General features: G+C 41.7%; 2 protein-coding genes across 4 annotated transcripts; one reads left to right on the top strand and one right to left on the bottom strand.

Annotated features, from left to right (window-relative positions):
- Positions 1-3,668: 3,668 nt before the first annotated feature.
- arel1 (apoptosis resistant E3 ubiquitin protein ligase 1) lies at positions 3,669-20,102 on the bottom strand. 3 transcript variants are annotated; one of them, XM_050061684.1, is made up of 22 exons: positions 20,050-20,102; positions 18,933-19,161; positions 18,260-18,428; positions 16,585-16,805; positions 15,891-15,962; positions 15,359-15,585; positions 14,104-14,341; positions 13,819-13,988; positions 13,447-13,627; positions 13,072-13,313; positions 12,874-12,951; positions 12,642-12,783; positions 12,420-12,541; positions 11,269-11,344; positions 10,586-10,695; positions 10,310-10,489; positions 9,851-9,976; positions 8,219-8,348; positions 8,046-8,104; positions 7,869-7,958; positions 7,609-7,784; positions 3,669-5,998 (listed from the first exon to the last, which is right to left on the bottom strand). In XM_050061684.1, exons 2-22 carry the CDS (start codon positions 19,078-19,080, stop codon positions 5,896-5,898), a joined length of 3,060 nt encoding a protein of 1,019 aa, XP_049917641.1. In that variant the 5' UTR covers positions 19,081-19,161; positions 20,050-20,102; the 3' UTR covers positions 3,669-5,895. The 3 variants fall into 3 exon arrangements, with proteins under 3 accessions (XP_049917641.1, XP_049917643.1, XP_049917642.1); XM_050061686.1 differs by lacking the exon at positions 20,050-20,102 and adding an exon at positions 19,978-19,997; XM_050061685.1 differs by lacking the exon at positions 20,050-20,102 and adding an exon at positions 19,487-19,915.
- fcf1 (FCF1 rRNA-processing protein) lies at positions 20,078-22,405 on the top strand. Its single transcript, XM_050061687.1, has 8 exons — positions 20,078-20,202; positions 20,752-20,816; positions 20,996-21,067; positions 21,158-21,306; positions 21,422-21,494; positions 21,600-21,687; positions 21,937-22,031; positions 22,150-22,405. The coding sequence occupies exons 1-8, from the start codon at positions 20,200-20,202 to the stop codon at positions 22,196-22,198; spliced, it is 594 nt and encodes a 197-aa protein (XP_049917644.1). The 5' UTR covers positions 20,078-20,199; the 3' UTR covers positions 22,199-22,405.
- The last annotated feature ends 310 nt before the right edge of the window (positions 22,406-22,715 follow it).

Here is a 22,715-nt window from a genome sequence, read left to right as displayed (position 1 = left end):
TCCATGTGTGGCTGCTTGTACTTGTTGCTCAGGGTAGACGTGCAGCATCCCGGCTCGGGTGTTGAGAGCCAGGGCTCAGCACTTAAATCACAGAGGATTGATAGGAGCAACAGAGAATCTGTGAAATATCAAGAGAAGGGGGAAGATTCTCTTTAATCAGCAACAGCATCCCATCCATACATTCCTTTGCTGCACTTAGTTGCCAGACCATTGTCATCACTGTGATGAGCATTTCTTGCAGCCTTTTTCTACCCATAATCCTCAACAATGTCAACTGTAGAACCACACTGTCACCAGTTTTTAAGGAAGCCACTGAAGACCCTGATAGAGGCAACTGCATGCGACATGGCTTAAGCCGAAATTCCCCTAAAATGCAAAACAGTCAGAGTCATTTCCATGAAAGGAGCAAGAGAACTCTTCTTTTGTACCCTGAGGATGCTCACACACAGATACCTGATGTTTGCCAGTGTTTGGACCGAGGCCTGAAGGACCTTTTGCATGTAACATGAAGTCAAAACACTATGCAATGAAGGGTAAACTTCCTGGGGAGAACTTCAGTCCAGACCTGCTGCTGGAGCAATGCTCTCCTGTCCTTCAACAACCCTGATTAAGATTGGCCTCTAAATCGGCCCCATCATCGCAGATGATGAATACCTGCAGCCAATCCAGTTGGCAGTTAATCAGTGGCGTCCAATCAGGTAATGAGGACCTGCATGTTGGAATGGGAAGCAGACAACCCCACGGCTGTTTAGCAGGAAAGAGGGAGAGCGGTCAAGATCTAAAGATACTTAAGGCGTGCCACATTTGTGTTGTCTGCCCTGTGAAGATCACTGTCTGCGGACAATTATCTTTGATCAGAGACACTGATGGACATCTCCTCAGAGGCAGGGTGTCTGACTCAGAGATGGGAAATGAGGCACTGTATTTTCGATCAAGTAAATTCTTTGGTTGAGGAGAACCACCCATAAATTGGCTCCCCCAGGAACTTGGCAACCCCCGAACCCCAAAACCGAGCTGCAGTCAGGTCTGGAGATGTTTATGGAATAGTACATGGAAAATTTGTCAGAGAAACATGTTTTCCCTGGGAATTAGTATCATCAGATGAATTTACAAAAATGCACAGTATTGTTGTTGAGTGATCTCCCACAGGTTCTCTGGGGATGGACAAGCGTTCCAACATGGTACATTACTCTTAGTGAGCGCCAGAGGATGACTTTCTGATTTGTGGTCCCTCTTTAGCAAGCATTCCTGGGGGAAATTTGAGAGAGACCATTATGCAAATCCACAGGTGCATGCCAAGACCAAATAACTGGACTCCTGCCTCCAAGTACTTCAAGATGCCTTTCAGCCTGCTCCTGATAGTGTTCAGACCACAGTGTGAGGAGACAGGCCAGGAACATGTGGGTGTAGCATGGAGGGCCTTGGGGCCTCCATGTCCACAGCCGTCAAGCGAAGCAATTAAAAAAAGTCCAATATCAGACACTGTATGAGTCAGGGAGCAACTATTCCGTCAATGCAAGAGTGTATTCCTATCACATCTTGGGCAGATACAGCTGTCAGTTATGCCACCATCTCCCCATATGGTGAATGGAGAGGGAGTCCTTGTTTTCCATTTCGGTTTTATCACATTTCATACACAGTACAGCTCTCCAAGGACTGATTCCATTAAGCCTTCAGCTGACGTGAAACCAGCAGGTTTGAATGAACTGTGTTTATTTTCATGTGTGCGTGAGGTATGTGTTGTACGTGTATGAGGGAAATGACAAATGTCTAATGGAGGGGGTACTCAGAGTGTTGACGACTGAAAGTGTGGAGGGTCAGCTGAAGACAGGAAAGCTCCTCATCATTTTACTGCTGCTGAGCTGTCCCGAGGGATGACAGCAGAAGAGGCGTGTATCCTTTGTTGATGTCACATGTAGAGCCACTGCCCCCTTGTGTCTGAAACATGCACTCTGCTGGCCAAGACATGAAGTTCAACTTAGACAAACAAGTTTTGTTGACATCTTTATATCTCTTCATGTGGTTATAAAATAGTCACATAAAAAAACTCAAGCCCTCTTTTAATTAAAGATTTAGTCCCATGTATTAAATAAATAGTGCTGACTGCATGTGATGAAATGTTACAAGTCATACATCTTGCTCTTAACCTCGAGTAAAGACAAAACTATTGTTAACTTAATCTTCATTATATTAAGAACATATTTTGACACCTTTCGTAATACTCCTATTTTTTCCATTAACTTTCTAAAGCCTACATCAACAAGAAACACCTGGACATAGTTTTATATTTCTGCCAGTTCTGAGCTTATTCTCTCAGTCAGTATCAAGTGTTATACATCACATGATACAGGGGATTCTACCCTTTCTTTCTGGAGCAGTGTAAAGTCACCCTGATGCATTGCCTTTGTTGCATATTTGACTTTAAAAAAAATACCCAGAGGGAAAGAAAAGTCCCTAGTCAACCAGGGGATTTTTGTTTTGTCTATGTGAAACGTTGTATTGGGGGGTTTTGGAGCTCTATGTGAAGTTCGGTCCAAATACACCTTCTCCTCAGTGAGTTACAGCCATTTATTGGATATTGTACTGAGCACTTACATTTTGGTGCTTCTGGGGTCACATAGGCGACACGGTAGCGCAGCGGTTAGCATTGTCGATTCACAGCAAGAGAGTTCCAGGTTCGAACCGAGAGTGGGGGTTCGAACCAGAGTTTGCATGTTCTCCCCATGTCAGTGTGGGTTTTCTCTGGGTACTCCGGCTTCCTCCCACAATCCAAAGACACTCAGGTTAGGTTACTTGGTGACTCTAAATTGGCCGTAGGTGTGAATGTGAGTGTGAATGGTTGACTCTATGTGTTAACCCTGCAGTAGTTTGGAGACCTGTCCAGAGTGTACCCCGCCTCTCGCCCAGTGTCAGCCGGGATAGGATCCAGCCCCCTGCGACCCCCAATAAGATAATCATTTATGGAAAATGAATGAATAAATGGGGTCAGATGGGTGTCAAGGATAGTGGGGAAGATGGGGCAGTCTCATCATGTAAGCTTTAAACAAAAACCATCTTACCATCTTACAATGAGATCACTCCAGCCACGACACAGTGATCCGTGCCTTTAAACGCATGTGGGTCAGGAGCGTTAAGTGGTGTGGCCAATGGCCTCGTCCTTATGTCCTACCCCTAAGCACCACGAATTAGCTCTGATTGTTGTAAAGGCACCATTCGAACTGTGTCAGAGAGCTGGGAATCTCACGGTTCGGACACAGTTTAAAGCGCGTTTCTATCATAGGCGGTTCCAAAGTTATTTGAAGTTTCTTTGTGGAATATGTTAAGTGTAGCATCAATGCTATGCTAGTCTTTTAAGGGTTAAAGAGGTATTTGGGGGATTTTTTTCCTCATCTGATAAGGATCTAAGGGAAGAGGGTGTTGTCTGCTGAACAGACTGTAAAACCACTTGAGGCAAAGTGTGATTTGTCATATTGGGCTTAATAAATAAATTTGACTTGACCACGTTCAATTTTTGGACACCAGTTTAGGAACCACTCGTGTGTATATTCAGACCCACAAGCCATCTTCCAAGTCCAAGTCCAGTTTTGAAACTGTAAAAAGGGTGTGTAATAATCACAGCGCTTAACACAATCCAAATATGATGCACACAAAGTGAGATATGGTGATAAGAATTTAGTCCATCATTTTTTATTCCCATAAACAAAGGACCTGCAGTGCAGAGAATCTCAAACATTCGTCAGTAGAGGCTTGCCATTAAAAAAAGAAAAGAAAAAAAGTTTCCCAGCTTCAAAGTCATAGGCGAATATTTCACAATATCTACATTGCTAAAAATCACACTCAGGCCATCTAACCCAGAAACAATCCGAACATAAAACAGAGTAGATGCTCGTGAAAAGCAAAAACATTTACCAAAAACATAAAACTACAGGACAGACCTCCTTCTTATTTTAATAATGGTCATATCTAATGGAACAACTAACACGTTATGCTTCAACTACTTTTACGTCTGGTAAATATATCAGCCATTGGTACTGGTGCTGAGAACACACCCTTAATGAAACATTTTCATAAGCACTTTTTTTCTTCCAGTGTTGTCAGTACATCAGATCAACATTGCACAACCCAAACAAACACAAACCCTCTTATAAACCTCTTAACACTGTAAAAGGCCAACTAAAGCACAAGCAAATGCTCATCGAATCCCGAGCGGACGCTGTAATTGGATCTGGTGAGCCAGCACAGTTAATCCTAACCTGCTGCAACTTTCAGTCAAAACGTGACATCTTTGCCATTCAACAATAACAAAGTTAAATCTCTTAGTGGCCGAGTTGGACTGTGAGAATGATGTGAGAAGTGAAACTGCATCCAGAGTGCTTTGTAGGGGAACGTATTCAAATCAAAATACTATTGAGAAGAATCGTCCATTGACGCTTTCCTTTTGCTTCCGAGTCTGAACAAGAGTTTCCTAAATGCTCTACAACACCCTGACTGGCAGCACACACTAGTATAAAATGGCTAATGAACATGTAAACTGGAACAGCAAAGGAACTGCTACACGATTCTGAGCAGAAAAGAGAAAACAACTCTGTTGGCTCAGGATATAACGACACTAACAGCATTAAAAATAAATAGTTTTACAACAACGTACAGAAAAACAAACAGGGACATAATCTGCATTGATATAATGCTTCGGTTTGCTGAGGTTGTGGGATCATATGGCTAAAGTTTGGAGGACTGGAAGGAGGCGACTATGAACAAACTTTAACATACATGTGCTTGAGCACATATATACCTGTGTCAGAGGGTGAACAGGTGGCATAGGAGATTTTGAGGTAAACCCATAAAAGGCTGTGAATGTAAAAGTAAAAACCAGACAGCATATATAACAAAAAGTTATATATGGGCTCTCCCCAACATCCTCAGTGACCCCTGCATGTACAAGTAGAAATGTCATAATATACCTATTACTGTGTGCCGACTACGCTTCTCTCACCTACGCACCTCTCTGGATACAATCCGAGGCAAAGGGCATGAATAAGGCAGGTTATAACACATAACAAAAACATTTACCGCTCTGGACAAACAGAATTTCAACAGTATGGGTCAACACAAATATTTTTTCCAACACATAATAAGTTAAAAACATGTATAAACAATAGAAATTACTTGGCTTCTTTTTAAAACCTATTCTTTCTGAGAGAAAAAAAAAAGCTTATAGAAATCATATAAACTCTCCGCCCACCAAATGTGTAACAATAAAGAAAATCCCTTCTCCTTTAACGTCAAACCAAAAAAGGTAACAAGATGAAAACCTATTTATACACACTACTATGTACAAGTATTGAAATAAAAGAGTGATATTATATATTTACAAACACACGTCAGTCCCTGATCGATTAAGGCCAAAGTGCTGTAGATGCACGCATCACCCACATCACATGTAGGCCGCTGTTGCACTTAAGTGTTCCTCAGTTTGCAAAATGCAAAAGAAGCGGTTATAAAGTAATACTCAAGGCCTTTGCTCTAGCATCGTTTGTCTTTCAAACATATAAAACTAAGCAAACTTTAGCATTAAGAAATACAACTAGCCCAAACCTCACCTTTTTCAGCAGTTTCTGGTTTCTGTTTTTTGTTGTTTTTTATACAAAAGCGAGATATTTTATATACATACAGTAGCACTAAAGTTCGTATTTGAGTTCCAGTTTCAGGACAGCCGTTGTGGGGACTTCCTGTAATGCCCTCTCATCCTGAGAGAGGATTTATAGGGAGTCTGGGTGATACTCTGCCAAGAAGTCCACTGGTAAACGCAGATGAATGCAGGAAACTGGTGCACTGGAGCGGACAGTGTTGGTCTCCTCTTGTACGAGTGGAACCACAGTGCCAGTGACGGGGGAGTCAGAGCATGCCGAAGCCCTCGCTGCCCTCACTGATGGCCAGCTTCAACATCTTGTGCAGCTCCTCATAGGAGTCGTACGTAGGGAGGCACAGCTGGTTAAAACTAGACGGAAAATTGGATTGAGTCAGCTAATGATTATGTCCTGATAGAGCATTTATATAAAATTCATACATCATGCTATGTGTAATGGAAACATCTGCGGAACTCAACATTAAAACTATGGCAATATTCCACATTTTTATTATTAACAAAACCGACAATTTTTTTTGTAAGTATTTCCTAGCCTGATATAGCATATTTCTCTGTGCCTTAAAGATCCATTGTTGTCCAGGAGCTATTAAAAATACATCAGTGAGCCACTCTGTTGCACTGGGTGACATGTTTGTCCATTAAAAGAACACTTCACTCCCCAAATGACCATTTGGATATCAATTATTCACACAGTGTTACACTGAATTTTGAAGACAATGTTTTTCTCACATGCCTCCAGTGACCGAAGAATCCAACAGCGAACATTCCTCGATTAATTCAAGTAAAGGGGGTCTGCATTTAACAACAGCAACACTACATCAAAACATATGTTTTCAAACTCTCAACACAAGTTTTGCAGTATAATCCAAGTCTCATTTATCCAGTCGAGTGCTTCCCTAACACATGAATTTGTGCTAAAACTGTGACCATTTAAAACATTTTCACATAAACAGTGTCGCAGGACCAGGACACAGGAAGTGGCCGCGCTCAGCAGTCAGACAGGAGTCATTAATTTCCAGGGCTGGTACCTGCGGTTATTCCACAGGCTAGTTAATAGCATGTCGGGCAGGAAATCCAAAGTGTGGGATCATTTTGAGAAGGTGAAGGATGAACCCAAGGTGATATGTAAACTCAACTTCATTGGTCGACTACAAACATAACATATCATCTGAAACATGGAAGTAGCTACATGCCCATTAGCCACTTAGCACAATCATTACTGCTTTGCTGACAGCGTCATTAACAGGCGGCTCGCTCAGTGTGTGACGTGCACTTGTAGATAAAATATAGGTCTATATTAATGAAGGTTCATTAGTACGCTTTTGTATTTCTCTGTGATGTAGCACAGTGTTGACAATGTTACTGATACTATTCTTTCTCAGACTTTGAACTCAAGCCATTGTGTTGCCCCACCCAAAATATATAATTAAATAATTAAATTAGCATCGTAAACATGCAGGCTACTAGTCGGCTACTGGCCCTAAATGACGACTATTGGTCGACTAGGAAAATTCTTGGTCGGAGGGCAGCCCTATGTACGTGTTGTGTAACAGTTTTGGAATGGATGTTCTGATATAGTTTTGCTACATTTTACTTAAATTCATCAAGACTGTCAGCTGTTTTTGGATTCTTTGTTCACTGCGGAGGCATGGTGCTAAAGAAAAGTCAGGGGTTCACCAAAGCCAACAGGATACCTTATCCTGGAACCATGAATGTCTATGCAAAATGTTTTATGCCAATCCACCTAGTAGATGTGGAGATATTCCACCAGAAAAATTTAAACTTAGACCTGCTATTGAGGCTAGAAAAAAGTCAGCCATCATCAAAACAGTATGAGTCATCATCTGGGGATCATAGACGTCTGCACACAAAATCTGGGTGGACCAGTCGACCCATAAACAAGCAGACGTAATGACACTGCAAAGCCTCAAGTCTCGATCTGCCTGCGCTTTCATACTCACCACGTGTGTGCAGTGGGCAAGGTGCTGTGTGTGGGGGCAGCGATGATCTGGAAGGAGGGGCAAAGGGTGTTGAATCCCCCAGGGGGAAGCTGAGAGGAGCCGGTGGTGAACTGAAGCAGACGGGCCAGCTCCTCCTGCGTGAAGCTGGAAACCACAGCCCAGAACCACTTCATCACCTGTGGCAAGAGACAATCAACATGCTCAGACATTTTGATCAGTGACCTGCTGTTGACTGAAAACTGAAAATTTCCATGACATACTTTCTCTCTGAAGTGCCACGATCCTCCGACAATCACAGCGTGGGCCTTGAAGTCCTGTACGTTTATATCACCGGTGCCACACATCAACAGCTGGAGAGATTAAGAGGAGAGCATATTATAATTACCCAGCGGTATTTTGGAGATTAATAGGATTTTTATTATAAACATAACACATACCTCCAACTCGTTCTCATCGAATATGGCTAGCAGGTTTTCTGGAACCAGTTCATTCAAACCTGCAATTGATCAGGAAATTACACTAATTATGTGCACATTACCGGAGATCTCAAATGAGAGGAATTACCGAAAGAAAGAAAATTGGCAGACTGCAGCTGTGCTAGTTCGCTCACCTTTCAGGAAGTGTTCCACCTCATCTCTTACCTGGCTGGCCAGTCTGTACTGGGCCAGCAGGTTGAGATAATGCATCTTGTTTTCATTGGTAACAGCGATCTGAGCTCCCCCTGATATCAGCTCCACCACCTGCACGAGAACACGTGGATATAAATGTCAGACCACATGCATAAAGGAGCAAAACAGTACAAGATATTAAACAGTTTAAATTTCTATTATTGTGTGGGTGAAAGAAGAAATGGACAGTAAAGGTAAGATGGCAGACATATGTAAGTTATATGTAAGAGTAGGGTTGGGGCATATCAAATTTTTTCAAACCGGTTTCATTTTCAGCCAAAAACCGGACCGGACTGGACCAAATTTTACCAATAGGTGTCGCACTTGGCTCAACAACTGCTCCTGAGTGGAACATAATGACTCCTTGTCCTGATGTCTGACTATCACGTCAGAGTGCGCAACATCTGAGCATTGTCCACATTGAATCCTTTACATATGCACTTCTGTTACGTTCCACAAAACGAAAAACCACGTAGCTTTAAGCGCTGTGCTTGAGATCAGACTGGAGATGTACCCACTTAGAAGACGGGTGAGTAGCCTACTTAAAGTCTTCCTACATTTGTACTTTTTAAACAGAAAACACACGTTATATATTGTTATATTTACTGGAAACAACAAACAATATAGCCAACAGCAAGTACCCTAGGTTGTTATTAGTGATGGTCATTTACCTTACAAAAAACTTTCAGCTCCCTGGCAATCTCCCTCCAGCCAGCTGCCATTTTTAGGTTTTTGTAGTGAAGCAAGAAGAATTAGTCCTTTCTTGTCCATTGTGACGCTTTCATAGCAAGCAATGAGTAAATCGAGACAGTGCGTCCAACAAAAGTTCAGCTCAGCACGGTGCATCACGTCCTTCATGGCCAGTTAGGACACCCCTTTTGTCGCTTTCAAATCCAAAATGTTGCCATATTGGCACAGTTGTAGCTTTCACGGAGCTGTCACCCCAAAAAACACTCTCTAGTGTCTAGTAAATATTAATCACATTGTCATATTGCTTATTACTGATGCATTACCAGCAGGATTTAGCGCCTTGACACCGTCAGTACAGGCTGCTGATGTACGCTTTTTTAAAATTTGCCAGAACATGTCACAATGACAAGTGTCGGTTCAGCTGGTTTGCATAAAATTAAACTGGTTTAAGCTCGAACACCAGACCAAAACTTGACCAAACTCTGTGTAAGAGTTCAGAAACTGTCTTGACTGGTAAAATCTATTTATACAGGTCTTACACTTGTTTGGCTGTCACACACTTGTTATCATTATAATAAGTGGGCAATTAACCTGACAGTACAGACATGCGTATCTAATCAAAAAGAAGTAGGCTGAAGTCACCACAGGGAGTTACACAGCCAGTTATTGTCAAGTATTTCATAACTGAGCAACAAAGTTTAAAAAAGGACACGGATGCCAAACTCCACTTGTCCACCTTCATGTAAACTCACCACTCCCCCTCTTTAAGAAAAGGGCTTGCCAAACGAGCAATATGGTTTCTTTTGTTTGGTTTATTGCTCCTATCTCCTGTGAAATTACATCAGGGCTAAAAGGGGAGGTTCCTTTCCAAAGTGTTGCCTCACCTTCTCCAGCTGTCCCGACTTGCTGTACTTCTCCTCGGCAAACACCAAGTCCATTTCACTCACGTCATTGTTTAGGATGAAGCAGACTTTAGTTTTGTAGAACTCCTGGTCGTCCGTCTCGAAGTACTGTGTGTGGAAAATAAAACGAAAACACACAGGAAAATGACGTTTTTTAAATAAACATGGCACTTCATCTTCACTGTGGAAGGATAAAAACATGATTGGGTCGGCTTTAGTTCTCGGCTTTGAAATCTTAGGAAGTTGGATAAACAGCAAAACACGCTGGCTTGTTCTCCATGAAATAAGCCGTGCCAAGAAACAAATCAGGTTTCTTGGCTTTGTGAGGAATGTTAAAGGGATGAGACAGACCAGCTGACACCAGAGGGTAAACAATGAAAACATGACCTTCCAACGTCCAAGGAAAACGTCCTTTCTGTGGGAATGTACCGCGCTCCATACCTTGTAGTTCATCCTGAGGCCAATGATCTGGGCCAAGAAAGACCGTGTAAAGCGAGCTCGGACCAGCTGTTTGTAGGCTCCACCCAGAGCAGACTCGTACAGGCACTTCCCTACGACGCGACCTGCAAACTCATACATCTTCAGACGCAGGTGGGGTGGCCGGTCAGCGTTTGGGTGCACCTGGAAAATAAAGATGAATGTGCTCTTATTCTTTTTAACTGCATGAAGTTCAACAGAACACCAAGCATTTGTAAGTGGTTAAAAAGACTGACTTACCAGGCCCTGGTTGTTGTCGCTGAAGCGGGTGAACAGCTGGTTGGAGGTGTCAAAGAGGGTCTTACACACCAGCTCAAACCACTCCCTACGAGGCCCTCCCCAGTCCAGAGCTGCAGACAAATGTCAAAGGTATCAGGAGTGTGGTCACCTTAATAAATTACTGTATAACTTTGATTTTTGGCATTTTTGGTTTAATGATATACTATGCAGGGTATTCCTAAAAAGAATGTACAGACTCGCACAGTAGTAATCCTTCTCAATCATCAATTATGACCCACTAGAGGTGTGTGGTGGTGTATTTTTCTGCAGAGACTCTGCCTTCTGCCTGTATTTTTTTTCAATTTTCTGTGTTTGGGACATTTATGAGCATGTCCCCCCACAGCACTCAGGTGAGGTCGGGCTTTATAAAAAGGTAGCAACAAGGTGCCAGACCATAAGCAGCAAAGAGAAACCCACAGAATCAATGCAAAAACAGCAAGGCGAAACACCATATGAGAGTTAATATGGGACTGGCTTTTACTTTCAATTTTCCTGGCAAGCGTGTTAACAAATAGTAACCGGCAATCCTGCATAGCACAGCTTTAACTGTTTGCTGCAACAATACTTAACTATAACTCATAAACCTAAACACACACTAAAGACACCATAAAGCTCACGCCAATATATTCAAATGTTTTGTTTACCTTCCTCATCCTGAAACACGACCTCAAAGTTCTTACTCCAGTCTGACACAGAGAAGTTCCTTGTAGCCTTCACGGACTGAGCAACAGAAAGAGAGAAAGATAAGTAAGAGTGTTATCACATTAGTGTTATGATTACATTACACACAGAAGGGCTCCACGGCATGAGGAAAATATGTGATAACACTGTTGAATATTGCGATAAAAATATTACTTGCGATAAATATACAGATATTTAAGTGAACTCAGTTCTGCCTCTCTGCTGATTTCGGTATACTGCTAGAACACAACAAATTGCTTGTTGAATTAAAAAAAAAAGAAAGAAAATGATTTCCTTCTATTGAACAAATTGAACATTGCACTGAACACAGAAGGCACCAATAAAAAAAGAACAATATTAAGATTTTAAAGAGCAGTTTTCTATTTATACTCTCCTTCAATTAACTAAGGGTTGGGCAACCTGCGGCCCCAGAGCCATATAAAGCAGTAGTTCCCAATTCGTCCAGCCCCAGGATCCAGATTTCTCTTTTGTCATTAGTACAAGGTCCACACAGTTTAATACATTCAGCGTCATACATGCATTTTGCCATGTTGTTGAGCTAGTTTGCTGTCTCTGTCAAGTAGGCCTCCATTAGTCACTCACTCTACAGCAGGAAACAGCACTTTAAAATAAAAGCTCTGTGCCAGAAATTCACTCTACTTAAAAATAAAGTGTGTTTTTTACAAACTTGACCCACTTTGGGACTGCGACACACCAATTGGGAAAAAATTCAGCTATCCGAAAACATAATGCCTCCGCCTACGGCTATCACCGGCATGGAGGCATAAAAAGGAAAAGTCTCTGAGGAATTAGCAAATGTAATAACGTATGGATATAGATGTGTTTGTTTTCACTGCCACCACGGCACAGATAAAGTACCAAATAATCATAAATGGCCGACTGCAGAGTAGCTACCTTATGGTAAAACATATATAGTAGTAAAAGTTGCTCACCCCTCATTTAAGTAAAGAAAAATCCCTCATGCAACATTGCAGCCTTTTGCGATGTGTTTCTTGCCAAGTTGACATCACTATGACAATAAAAAAAAAAATGTGGTGCAGCCCTGATGCTCGGCTTATGAAACAGCTTCATAATGCAGCAAAGCAGCACTCACTGAGTCCAGAATGGAGTGTCGGGTGATTTTTAGGCAGGTCTTGGTGCGAGGTCTCTTAGAGTGGATGTGCCTGAGTTCACGTTGAAAGAAGTTCACCTTGTCTTGGAACGTTTCAGAGCCACCTGCGAACAATACCGTCAAATTACTGCTACGATCTCCATAAAAACATCATCCACTGAGTGCAGCTAGAGGCAACAGTAATTACGTTAGAGCGAAACAAACCAATGTTCTTGTGCAGGAAGCGAATGAAGGTGGCGGCCATGATGTTCCTGTCTTTGCAGCTGAGCTCCACAGGAGGCTGTATCCCATCATCCACCACTAGAGTTAGGTACTTGTGAACTGGGTCAGGACCATAATAGGTAAACTGAACAGAGAGCAGAAGGTTGCTGTAAGACTGTCACACTAAATCAAAGTGGCTTGCTCTTTAGGGTTTTCTGACATCACTTCTGCTTACCTTCGTTCCTGGACATACTCGAAAGGTGAAAAGGCGCCACGGAATTATTTTCAGGTAGAACTCCTTCACGGATAGTTGCTGTTTGACATAAAAGTCTGAGTCAGTCATCTTACATAAACACATGTTGAGTTCTACCATCTCAAATACAAGATCTCATACTTCCTTATATTCAGAAACGCTTATATGCTAGCAACGTACCTTTGGCGATATGTAACAGTAGACCTTTTTTGGTTTCTTGACCTTCTCAGGTTGTCCCTCCACAGGAGAGTCGTGCTCGTCCTCCTCTTCTCCCATGGAGGGCCTCCTCTGGGGAGCCAGCAAAGAGGAGGCTGGTAACTGCCATGAGGAACTGTAGTTCCCATTGCTGTAAAGGTACGCCTCAAAGTAGATACTGATGCCTGGAGTGGACACATTCTTCTCCACACAGGCCTTCTCATTCTCTGTGAAATGCAATGAGAACATGAGTATCAGGTTTTGAAAACACAGGATAACATGCCAAAAATGTACCATGCATTTCATGGGCAATTTCTGCTTTAGTGGTGTGTTTTTCTTCAGCGTGTAAAGGCAGCTCACCACTGAGAACAATAATGTCAAATTCCCCGTTGCTGAGCGGTTGATCCTTGTAGGAGATTCGGCCCCTGAAACAGCCCGTCTTCCTCAGAGTCAGTCTCAGCAGAACCTGGCACTGCTGCTTGTTGAGTGACACTGACTTACTGTAATACTCCTCCAGACTGTCATCATCCACCGTGCCCAGCTGCAGAATAGAAGACTTAAAATGAATCCCAGCTCAGAACCTGTTCTGCTACGATGTAAAACTAGTGGACTGTGCAATTGGGAACAGAAGGGTGAAAAGAAACGCTGGCTTCCACTTTTGCAGACATAATCAAGAAGCAAATCTTCAAATTACAGCATAATGGATAATAGAAAGGGGGTTTGTTCCCTTACAGAGTGCACATGGACGCTGTAGTTGGCTTCGTCTGTGAGGGATGTGGAGTTACTGGTGGGGTTTCCGTACTCGTCCCTGGGCTCGATCTGCAAAGTGTGCTGCTGGCCGTTTGTTAGCACCAGGGTGGAGAAATGGTAGGCTATCTTGGTTTTGGATGGGACGACTGTACCTGAAGTGAAGAAAAGAACAGAAAAATAAACAATCAGCAATAGAAATGTATCAAATTAAAAATTACACAATACCAAAATTATGTGTTGGATCAAAAACACACACAGAAATAATACCTGGCTGAAATATCTTGTAATAAGGGCTGTAGGCCACGTTGAGGCCACCCAGCTTGACAGCAACTTCATAGCGCCCGGCCTTACGCACTGTGAAGGCCACTTTGACTACATTGGACTCTGGTTCTTGCAGAACTTCCTGTGTAACAGGGATGTCCAGAGCCAATTCAATGTGGGTGATGTTGACCCTCAGCCCAACAGGCCGGTGGGCCGGGAAAGGCTGGCCATTCTTGTAGAACAGCTGAGGAGACAGGAACACAAAAGGTGCATAATTTAATACAGAGACCACACAAGTAAATTTAACCTTTCTTAAAGGCATATTACACACTGCAAATGATCATTTGTGAATCAGCTACTCACTTTCTGTTACACTGAATTCATGAAGAAAACCTTGTTCTTCTTGCATGCCTCCTTGATGAACCGAGAATCCAAAAACTGAGAAAATTCTTGATGAATTGAAGTAAACGGGGTCCACATTTAAAAGCAGCAAAACAATATCAAACCATCCATTTACTCTCATACAATTCATGCAGAATACCCAAGTCTCATTTATCTAGTCATGTACTCAGTACTCAAGAAGCAGCCCTTTGCATGGGGAACTGCACAAGAAATGAAACTTCTCTATGCTCTCTTTAAAGCCAGACTCTATTAACAAAAGATATTTCTACCTTACTGAGCAGCACAGCCGCTGGTCTACTGCTGCGTTGATCAGTTAGTGTGTTTGTGTTATTGTGTGGCTTTGTTGCATCATAACTAACCCTTTAAAACACCAAAGTCACACAATTTGACAGACAAACGACCAATCAAGGCAACATTGTGGTAGACCAGCTTCTCCAGTGTTCAGCGAGGTAAAATTACAGCTTTTGTCAAAGCAGTGTGGCTGTTACGAGAGCGTAGATAAGTTTCACTTTTTCTCCAGTCCCCGTCAGAGAGCTTATGAGCTTATACTGAGCATATGACTTCATGACTGATACTTGGATTATAGTTCATGAGCTGCGTTAGAGGTTGTAGACAGATGTTTTGATATAGTTTTGCTGTTGTTTAAGGCAAAACCCCTTTACTTCAATTTATTAAGAATCTTCTTTGTTTTTCTCGCATACTTCTGGTAAGGTTTTTTTTCCATAAATTCAGTGTAACATGGTGTGAGTGATATGCTTGACACCACTGCATGCATAAACCACTTGTTAAAAGTCATTTAGACAAGAAACAAGAGGTACAGTGCATCTTTAGCTTCGTCACATAAGGAATAAATTATCACCTGGACTCTGAAGCTCATAGTCTGCCCCACTTCCTGCGGTTCCTTCCAATCCCAAGACACCTTGCAGGAACGTGGGTCCAGGTAGTTTCCCCGGACATAGTCATAGATGCTGCGGTCACCGCGTCGCCCTGGATCCTCATTCTGCAGGAAGCTGACCACCCGCGCTGCAAGCTCACAGAGGAACTTGATGGTGAAGACAAACGCTATGATGGAAACAGTAATTCCACCTGCCGCGAGAAAAGAAGCAGCACAGGAGTCATTGGAACATGTGGTTGTAATAAATGTATTTATTTAGTTCTCAAAAAAATTGGTTTACTACTAAAACAGAGCTTAAAGTTCGACAAAGGTTTTATAGGACCAAGACTTTAAAACTAATTCCTCAGGCTAAACGAAAACAACAAAGCAACTAGTAAAACCGGTAGTGCCGCTTCACAGTGCCTGAAGGAAGACAAAGAATGAGTCACATAGCAGCAAAGCCAGGACCTGCCTGTAAGGCCAAACCCCAATCCCAAACAGCTGACACAGGACTCACCAATCACGTAAAACATGAGGTCCCTTATCAAGAAGCACAGCGCCACAGTACAGCCAAATATGAGAGCTCCCGCTGAAAGACAATTCGACATTGTTCCAGTGAATAAATAAAATGACGACAATGCACACTTCCTGCTCTGAGCCTGCAGGTTTCAACTGTTTCATGAATACATAACCACAGGCTTGATGACACTTTATTCTACATGTTCCTCTGTGAAATGAAGCAACAACAAATGCCAAGAAATGGCGTGATCCAAGTCGCCAGTTTAAAACTTTGGTATGGATTATTAAATCCATACCAAGGGCAAGAATACAAATGTAACAAGTGCTGATGGTTGTGTATTAGAAATGCTTTACAGTGAATTGTATATTTATTTTTACATCATTCTATATTTATTTTAAACAGGAAGGAATGGGGTGTCTTTATCAGGGAGGAAAAGACAGAAAAACAAACAGATGTTGGGCTGTACACAGAGATGAAGTAACACTCAACTTCTCCATTACAACACTTGAGCTCCGCTCAAATGATATGTTGCTCGTGTAGCAACACTTGTGAAAACACTTAGCAACTCCTACAAACAGTACAATCCATCTTATGTTTACGTCTTCTATCTAAATGCCTCTTAATACTCTGCAGCTGTGGACAGCAAGCCAAAGCAAAACCAGTCAAAGGCAGAGAATGAGGATGAGCTCACCAATTGTCCACTTCTCATTCAGACGCCTCACTGTAAGGCTGTGCACCAGCCGGATCTCGTAGTCCTGGTCACGACTCCCCCTGGAGTTCTGGAGGATCTTGATGCCTGTGGACAACTTAATGTAGTCTTCGTAGTAGTAACCCCAGGCAGCTAGAGACAGCTGCAGCTGACTGTCAAACTGAGACAGATCATCCAGATTCATACAACCCAAGGTCTTCAGTCTGCAGCGGAGAAACAAAAGTGAAAGTATATGAAGTAGATCATTGACAGGAATGGTAGCGATGCTTATTACTTTGAAAGTACAGCCTTTAGAAATACAACTCTACCATGGCTGCTACACGTGTCTATTGACGAAGACCGCTGACTGCACACAACAGGTTGTCCCGCACACAAAGCAAACAATAGTTTTTGTGAAACTCTGTACAAGGGTAAGGTCGATCTTATCTGTTAGACTTGTTAGTTACATCAACAGGGAGGGGTAAGGCGGTGCGGCATGTTGCATGTTGCCTTACCAAAAGACAACATATTACAGCCCTAAAGTTTATTGCATGGGAAGGTCTCGATAAACACAGCAGAGGTGAATGCTTGGCAGACAAACGGGTGTAAAACTGAACCATAAACTCCGATTGAAAAGCTACTACCACTACAACATAGTATTCTAGCAGTATTAACACATACTTGAATGGCTAAAAAAAGGCAAACGTTTTTTAATTTGAAAACACATATTCCATTCAAGGCGTCAAACTCATAACGTTGTACAAAAAACTTAAGTTCCTCTGGCAACAAGACATTTGAGTTGCTTTCTTCATCTAATAGCAGTTCTGTGGATGTTTATCTACCTAATCTTACAGTGATAATGAAAAAAGTAATCCCCTTTTTTTGTCTTTTATTCTAGTATATAACGACTCTGACTCCTAATTACACAATTTCTCTGAGAAGCAATGAAAGGCGTATGTGAGCAACTTCAACTTCCCTGTTTACAAATTATTATTTTTAGACAACAACAGAATTCAAAAATGATCTTCTGCTACTACACAGTTAGTCACTGAATAAAAGCTTTGCTGTAATTATGTCGTCAATAAAGGTTTACAGGGTGGCAGCAACAGCATGACAGTCATGACCTTCAGAAATGTGACACTGTGTCCATTTATAAAGATCAAAGAGTTTTCCTCATGACTGTGACATGACTATAATGCATTTGAGAGACGCAGCCAGCACCAAGAAACACTTCAATTGACTTTCAAAAGCCTGAGGCAACGTTTTGATAAAGCAGTAACTAGCCTAGTTATCATAGCCGGTTTTGACTGCATCAACAGAGAGCGCCCGACACACATACACAAACACCTGCATTGCTGCAGGGTCTCACACAATCAGTCTCTAAAGAATACTTTTTACTGCAGTGACCCTCTGAAACACTGCAGCCTCCACAGCTCAGTGTCAGCAAACTCAGCCGACCATGAATGGAGAGGCTGCCCTCAAGTGGACATACATCAACATAGCCTGTGTTAACCAGCACAAAACATAACTATAACCACTTCAAGACATTATAAACTATGCTGGGAAAAATCTATATATCTGACATGCCAACAAGGAATTGTTTCTGAAAAAGGAAAGCTGCTTTTGACTATTTGCCAGGTTGGTGCTAATGTTAACATTAAGGCCATTCATTGCTTACGTATGGTAATAGTGCTCCAGGTTCTGGGAGCAAAGCCACTCCTGGAAGGCAAAGTCTCGGAGCAGCTGGATGTGGGCCTCTGCAATTTCCCTCCAGCGCTGCTGTTCCTTCACCACCTCTTCCAGACGACTCAATACACTCAGACTCAGTTCCTCCAGTGTCTGTACATCTGGATGACACATGAACAGCACATGAAAATCCCCAATCACACACTGGCCAACAAATCAGCACCAGTAATGCCTCAGCACAGGCTTAAATACTCATTAAAGTCTAGTATAATGAGTATTTAAGCCTGTGCTGATTGGCCGTGCATGCCATGTGCATCTCATAAGCCTGAATATTCAGTGTTCGAAACCAAAAAAAATGACTAAGGGTCATAACAATAAGCAACACAGTCTCCTTGCATTAAAGCCCTCTAAGTCCAGTTAAACATGACACTTATCCTTGGTATTTCTGCAAAAGCTCTGAAAGGTGCTGGATAAGCTTATGGTTAGCAAAAACATCCTACATGATAAAGTTTCAAGTAATATTAACCAGTCTTGCAGAGGTGTCCTCTTTGTGCAGGTCACTGAAGATACACATGCTTACCTCTGCTTGAATTAGACCATCAACCTAAGTTCTCAGATATAATGGTCATGTAAATCTCACATGAAGATGACTGTAAGCCACTGACCTTCAAACAAGTGCCTGTATTGAGAGAGGCTATGTCCTTGGAGCCATTCCTCAATCTGACTCTCTTTTCCTTTCTTCCAGCGCACTTCCCAGAAGAAGATCCACGACACTGAGCAGAAGAGGAAGGTCAGGAAGAAGCGGCGGTCCATCAGACCATCTTTCAGCCTTCACTCAGACCCCTCCGTGCTCAAAGAGAAACTGCCACAGGCCAGGGGGGCTAGTCAAGTTTCCTACAATTGGAGAGAGACTGCTTAGGCTCATAATAGCTGTACCAAAATACAGAACAAAAAGCTTTAGTTTCCCACAAATGAATTCTAATGAGGGGCACTGGTCAAACAGATGCCTAAGAGCTTTACAATAAACAGCACTGCCAAGAAAGCATGAATATTTAAGTGTCACCTTGGAGAAGTGTTGGCTGATGGGAGAATAACATTACATGTAATCCACAGCACTGAAATATGCATGAACATCTTGGCAAAAGAATGCTCATAACACTCTCACCATCCTTTGTTTAGCCAGGACAATCAATAAACATCAACAAAACAGGGCAATTACAGTGTTAATAAACTCCAAATCCAATCCAACAACAACAGTCCAGATGATGGTGATGGCACAGATAATGATGAGCTGTGTAGACGTGCTAGCTCAGGTGTCAAAGCGTTTCCAAATGTCACCCGCTGCCAGTTATAAACAGATAGCTAACATAACCTTTACAAACAGTCAGCTTTGGTTAACTTTGCTGGGCAGTTGTCTGAATGGAGTTTCGAAAACAAGTAAACACCGGCAGCGGGACACAAACAGGCTAAACGCAATATCATCAATTCTCTCCGCTCTATTGTCACCTGGAGCGCTAGGTAAAGCTGGAGGCTAACAACTGTTAGCATCGTGTCGATAAACTGCTACAGTAGCGTTTAGTTGACAAGCGAACGACAGCACAAAGCTAACGGCTAGCCAAGTTAGCCAACAATGTCAGCGTATTATCAGAGAGCTCGTCGCCGTCCGGTGGCGGTTATCAAGATGCACGACACAACACGTTCATAACACACCGTTTGCAATTGCGCAGCTACACAAAGCAAAGCTGCAAATGTAGAAATGTTGTTAATCTATGCTGCATCTACCTTCGTCTGTTGGGCATTAGCTTAGCAACCGGAAAATGCGCAGAAATTGTGTCGCTTATTGATTACGTCACCAGCAATCGCGTCCATACACGAGGGGAAGGGGAGCGAATTTTACACAGCTACTGAGCTCCGTGGTCTCAAATTTAAACCATGGTATGTAATTTTTAACTGTGTTACGACTGTCTCTCTTATTGCTATCCGTTAAAGTATGCTATTGTGTAAAACTGTTATTAATAATTTGGCGTTGAAGCTTTTTGACAGGCAAGCGACTGAGCTACATTAGCTAATGTTAGCTTAGCTTCTAAAATGAAGTAAGCTCACAACTTCAGCTGTTGATAGGAAAGCTGTAAGTTAGATATATACATTGACATCTATCAATCTAAAGATCTTGGTCACAACATTATTGAACTTCAGTTGGCAATGACTCCATAAAAAGTTGCAATGTATGTAGCTTGTGTTCAGTGTTATGCTAATGAATTCAGTGGTTGTTTTGTAATCACTGTAGCTATACATGCTAACTCAACTGCCTGTCTAAAGAACAGCTTCAACAATGACAACAAAGTTCAGGTTGTTTTCTTGATTTAACGTTAGTTGCTATTTTGTTTAATGAAAAGAGAGGTTTTGTTGTTAGCCTGGACTCAAACCTTCCACTAGTAATATTTCAATAACCAATATTTGTGTGTTTTAATTTGTTAAATCAAGGGGAAGCAGAAAACAAGGAAGTTTGCTGCAATGAAGAGAATGATCAATCTCAAAGACAACAGGCTGTGAGTTTTCTTATGTCCTCTGTTTTCTAGTCAAAGTCACCCTGGGTTTAGCCATCTTGTTCATAAACTCTGTCCATCTCATTAATCCAGCTAAGTCTCATACAAATTCCAGAAAAAGAAAAGGAAAACAATAATATTTATGCGTGGATCGTAAAGGTAACGCCTTGTTTGTTTTGTAGAAAAGAGAAAGACCGTGCCAAAGCAAAAGAGAAAAAGAAGAAAGATCCCTCAGCGCTTAAGGAGAGAGAAGTGTAAGTCTGACACACAAAAATTTGAAGAAGTTGATGAAGTACCTGTGGTAGATGGCTCCTTAACTTGATTTCTTTTAAATTTTTGTGCAGGACAAAGTACCCATCATGCCTCTTCTTCCAGTACAACACTCAGCTGGGTCCACCATACCACATTCTTGTCGACACCAATTTCATCAACTTCTCCATCAAGGCCAAACTAGACATCGTTCAGTCTATGATGGATTGTCTGTACGCAAAATGTAAGTAGACCTCTGTTGCAAAGTGGTTAATAACAATGAGATAGTCATTTTTTTCCCATTCAATTATGATATACAATGATGCATTTTTTTTCCTCTGCTATTTTGTCCAATCCAGGCATCCCGTGTATCACAGACTGTGTGATGGCTGAGATAGAAAAGCTTGGAATGAAGTACAGAGTCGCACTCAGGTACAAGCTGCTGAATATAATGTGGCACTTAGGACCTGAACTCATTCTGTTTATTCTTACATTATTTGTCTAATCACTTTTTTTTTGCTTGTCTTGTTTTTGCAGGATAGCCAAGGACCCAAGGTTTGATCGCCTGCCTTGTACACACAAGGGAACATATGCCGATGACTGTTTGGTCCAAAGGGTGACACAGGTAGTATGCCTTAATGTTCAGTTGTACTTACACATACATGTATTAAGATTTCAGTGTTCACTTCATGATGAACACCACAGCATGTTTGATAACAGGCCTTTTTCACAGTAGAAATTTTGGCTTGTCACAGCAGAGGGCGCATGGGTGTAATTGATAACATTTAAATTGTCAGTTCATTTTAGTGGGTAAATGTATGTCATGTTTTGGTGCTTAAGTTTAGATACCAATAACACAAATATATTTTTACAGCACAAGTGTTACATCGTGGCCACAGTGGACAGAGATCTTAAGAGAAGAATCAGGAAGATCCCCGGAGTACCCATCATGTACATCTCAAACCACAGGTAACAGAGCATTCCAACATTTGCTTTAAATATATGGCAGCTTTTTATGTGTGTGCTTTTGTAAAATTTTATCCTGGGCTTAATATCAGATTATTCTTCTTTCTTTTTTTTCATGCAGGTACAATATTGAACGGATGCCTGACGACTATGGTGCTCCAAGGTTTTAATATTTCTACAACTGAGCTGGACCTGTAAATACACAAAGTTTCCTGTTTAATATTATTTTCCTTTTATGCATATAAAAAAACATTGTGAGATTTTGTAGTTTGGTTTGGTGAGGGTGGGTGTGTTGATTTAACTGCAAATTACTTTAAGTTTTGTTGTTCTTATGAAAGAAATTTGTTACAAGAATAAATGAGTTGTTGCAATGCTAATGTCTTCAGTCTCCAGTTTTTCCAAGAGCCCAAACATGTAGAGGCTTTTCTTTTTTGAGCAAGATGCAGATTTGCTATTGGAAAGATGTCTTAGAGCAATTTCAGGTTCATATTTTTACACAGTTGTGGCTCTCTTCTTAATGACCTTGTTTTAAGATCTTTAATTTAAGTACAGTGGAAATCTGATTATTGCTTTTTTCCTAACAATGCAGGTAAGATGAGATGTACAATGGAAAACATAAGCAGGGGTTAACAGGGTGTCTGCAGGTCATTAAAAAGTCTTTAATTCTACTTCATAAATATAAGGCCT

This window comes from Epinephelus moara, chromosome 14 (genome assembly GCF_006386435.1).
Source record: "Epinephelus moara isolate mb chromosome 14, YSFRI_EMoa_1.0, whole genome shotgun sequence".
NCBI lineage: Eukaryota > Metazoa > Chordata > Actinopteri > Perciformes > Serranidae > Epinephelus > Epinephelus moara.
This window is presented reverse-complemented; position numbering and strand designations above follow the sequence as displayed.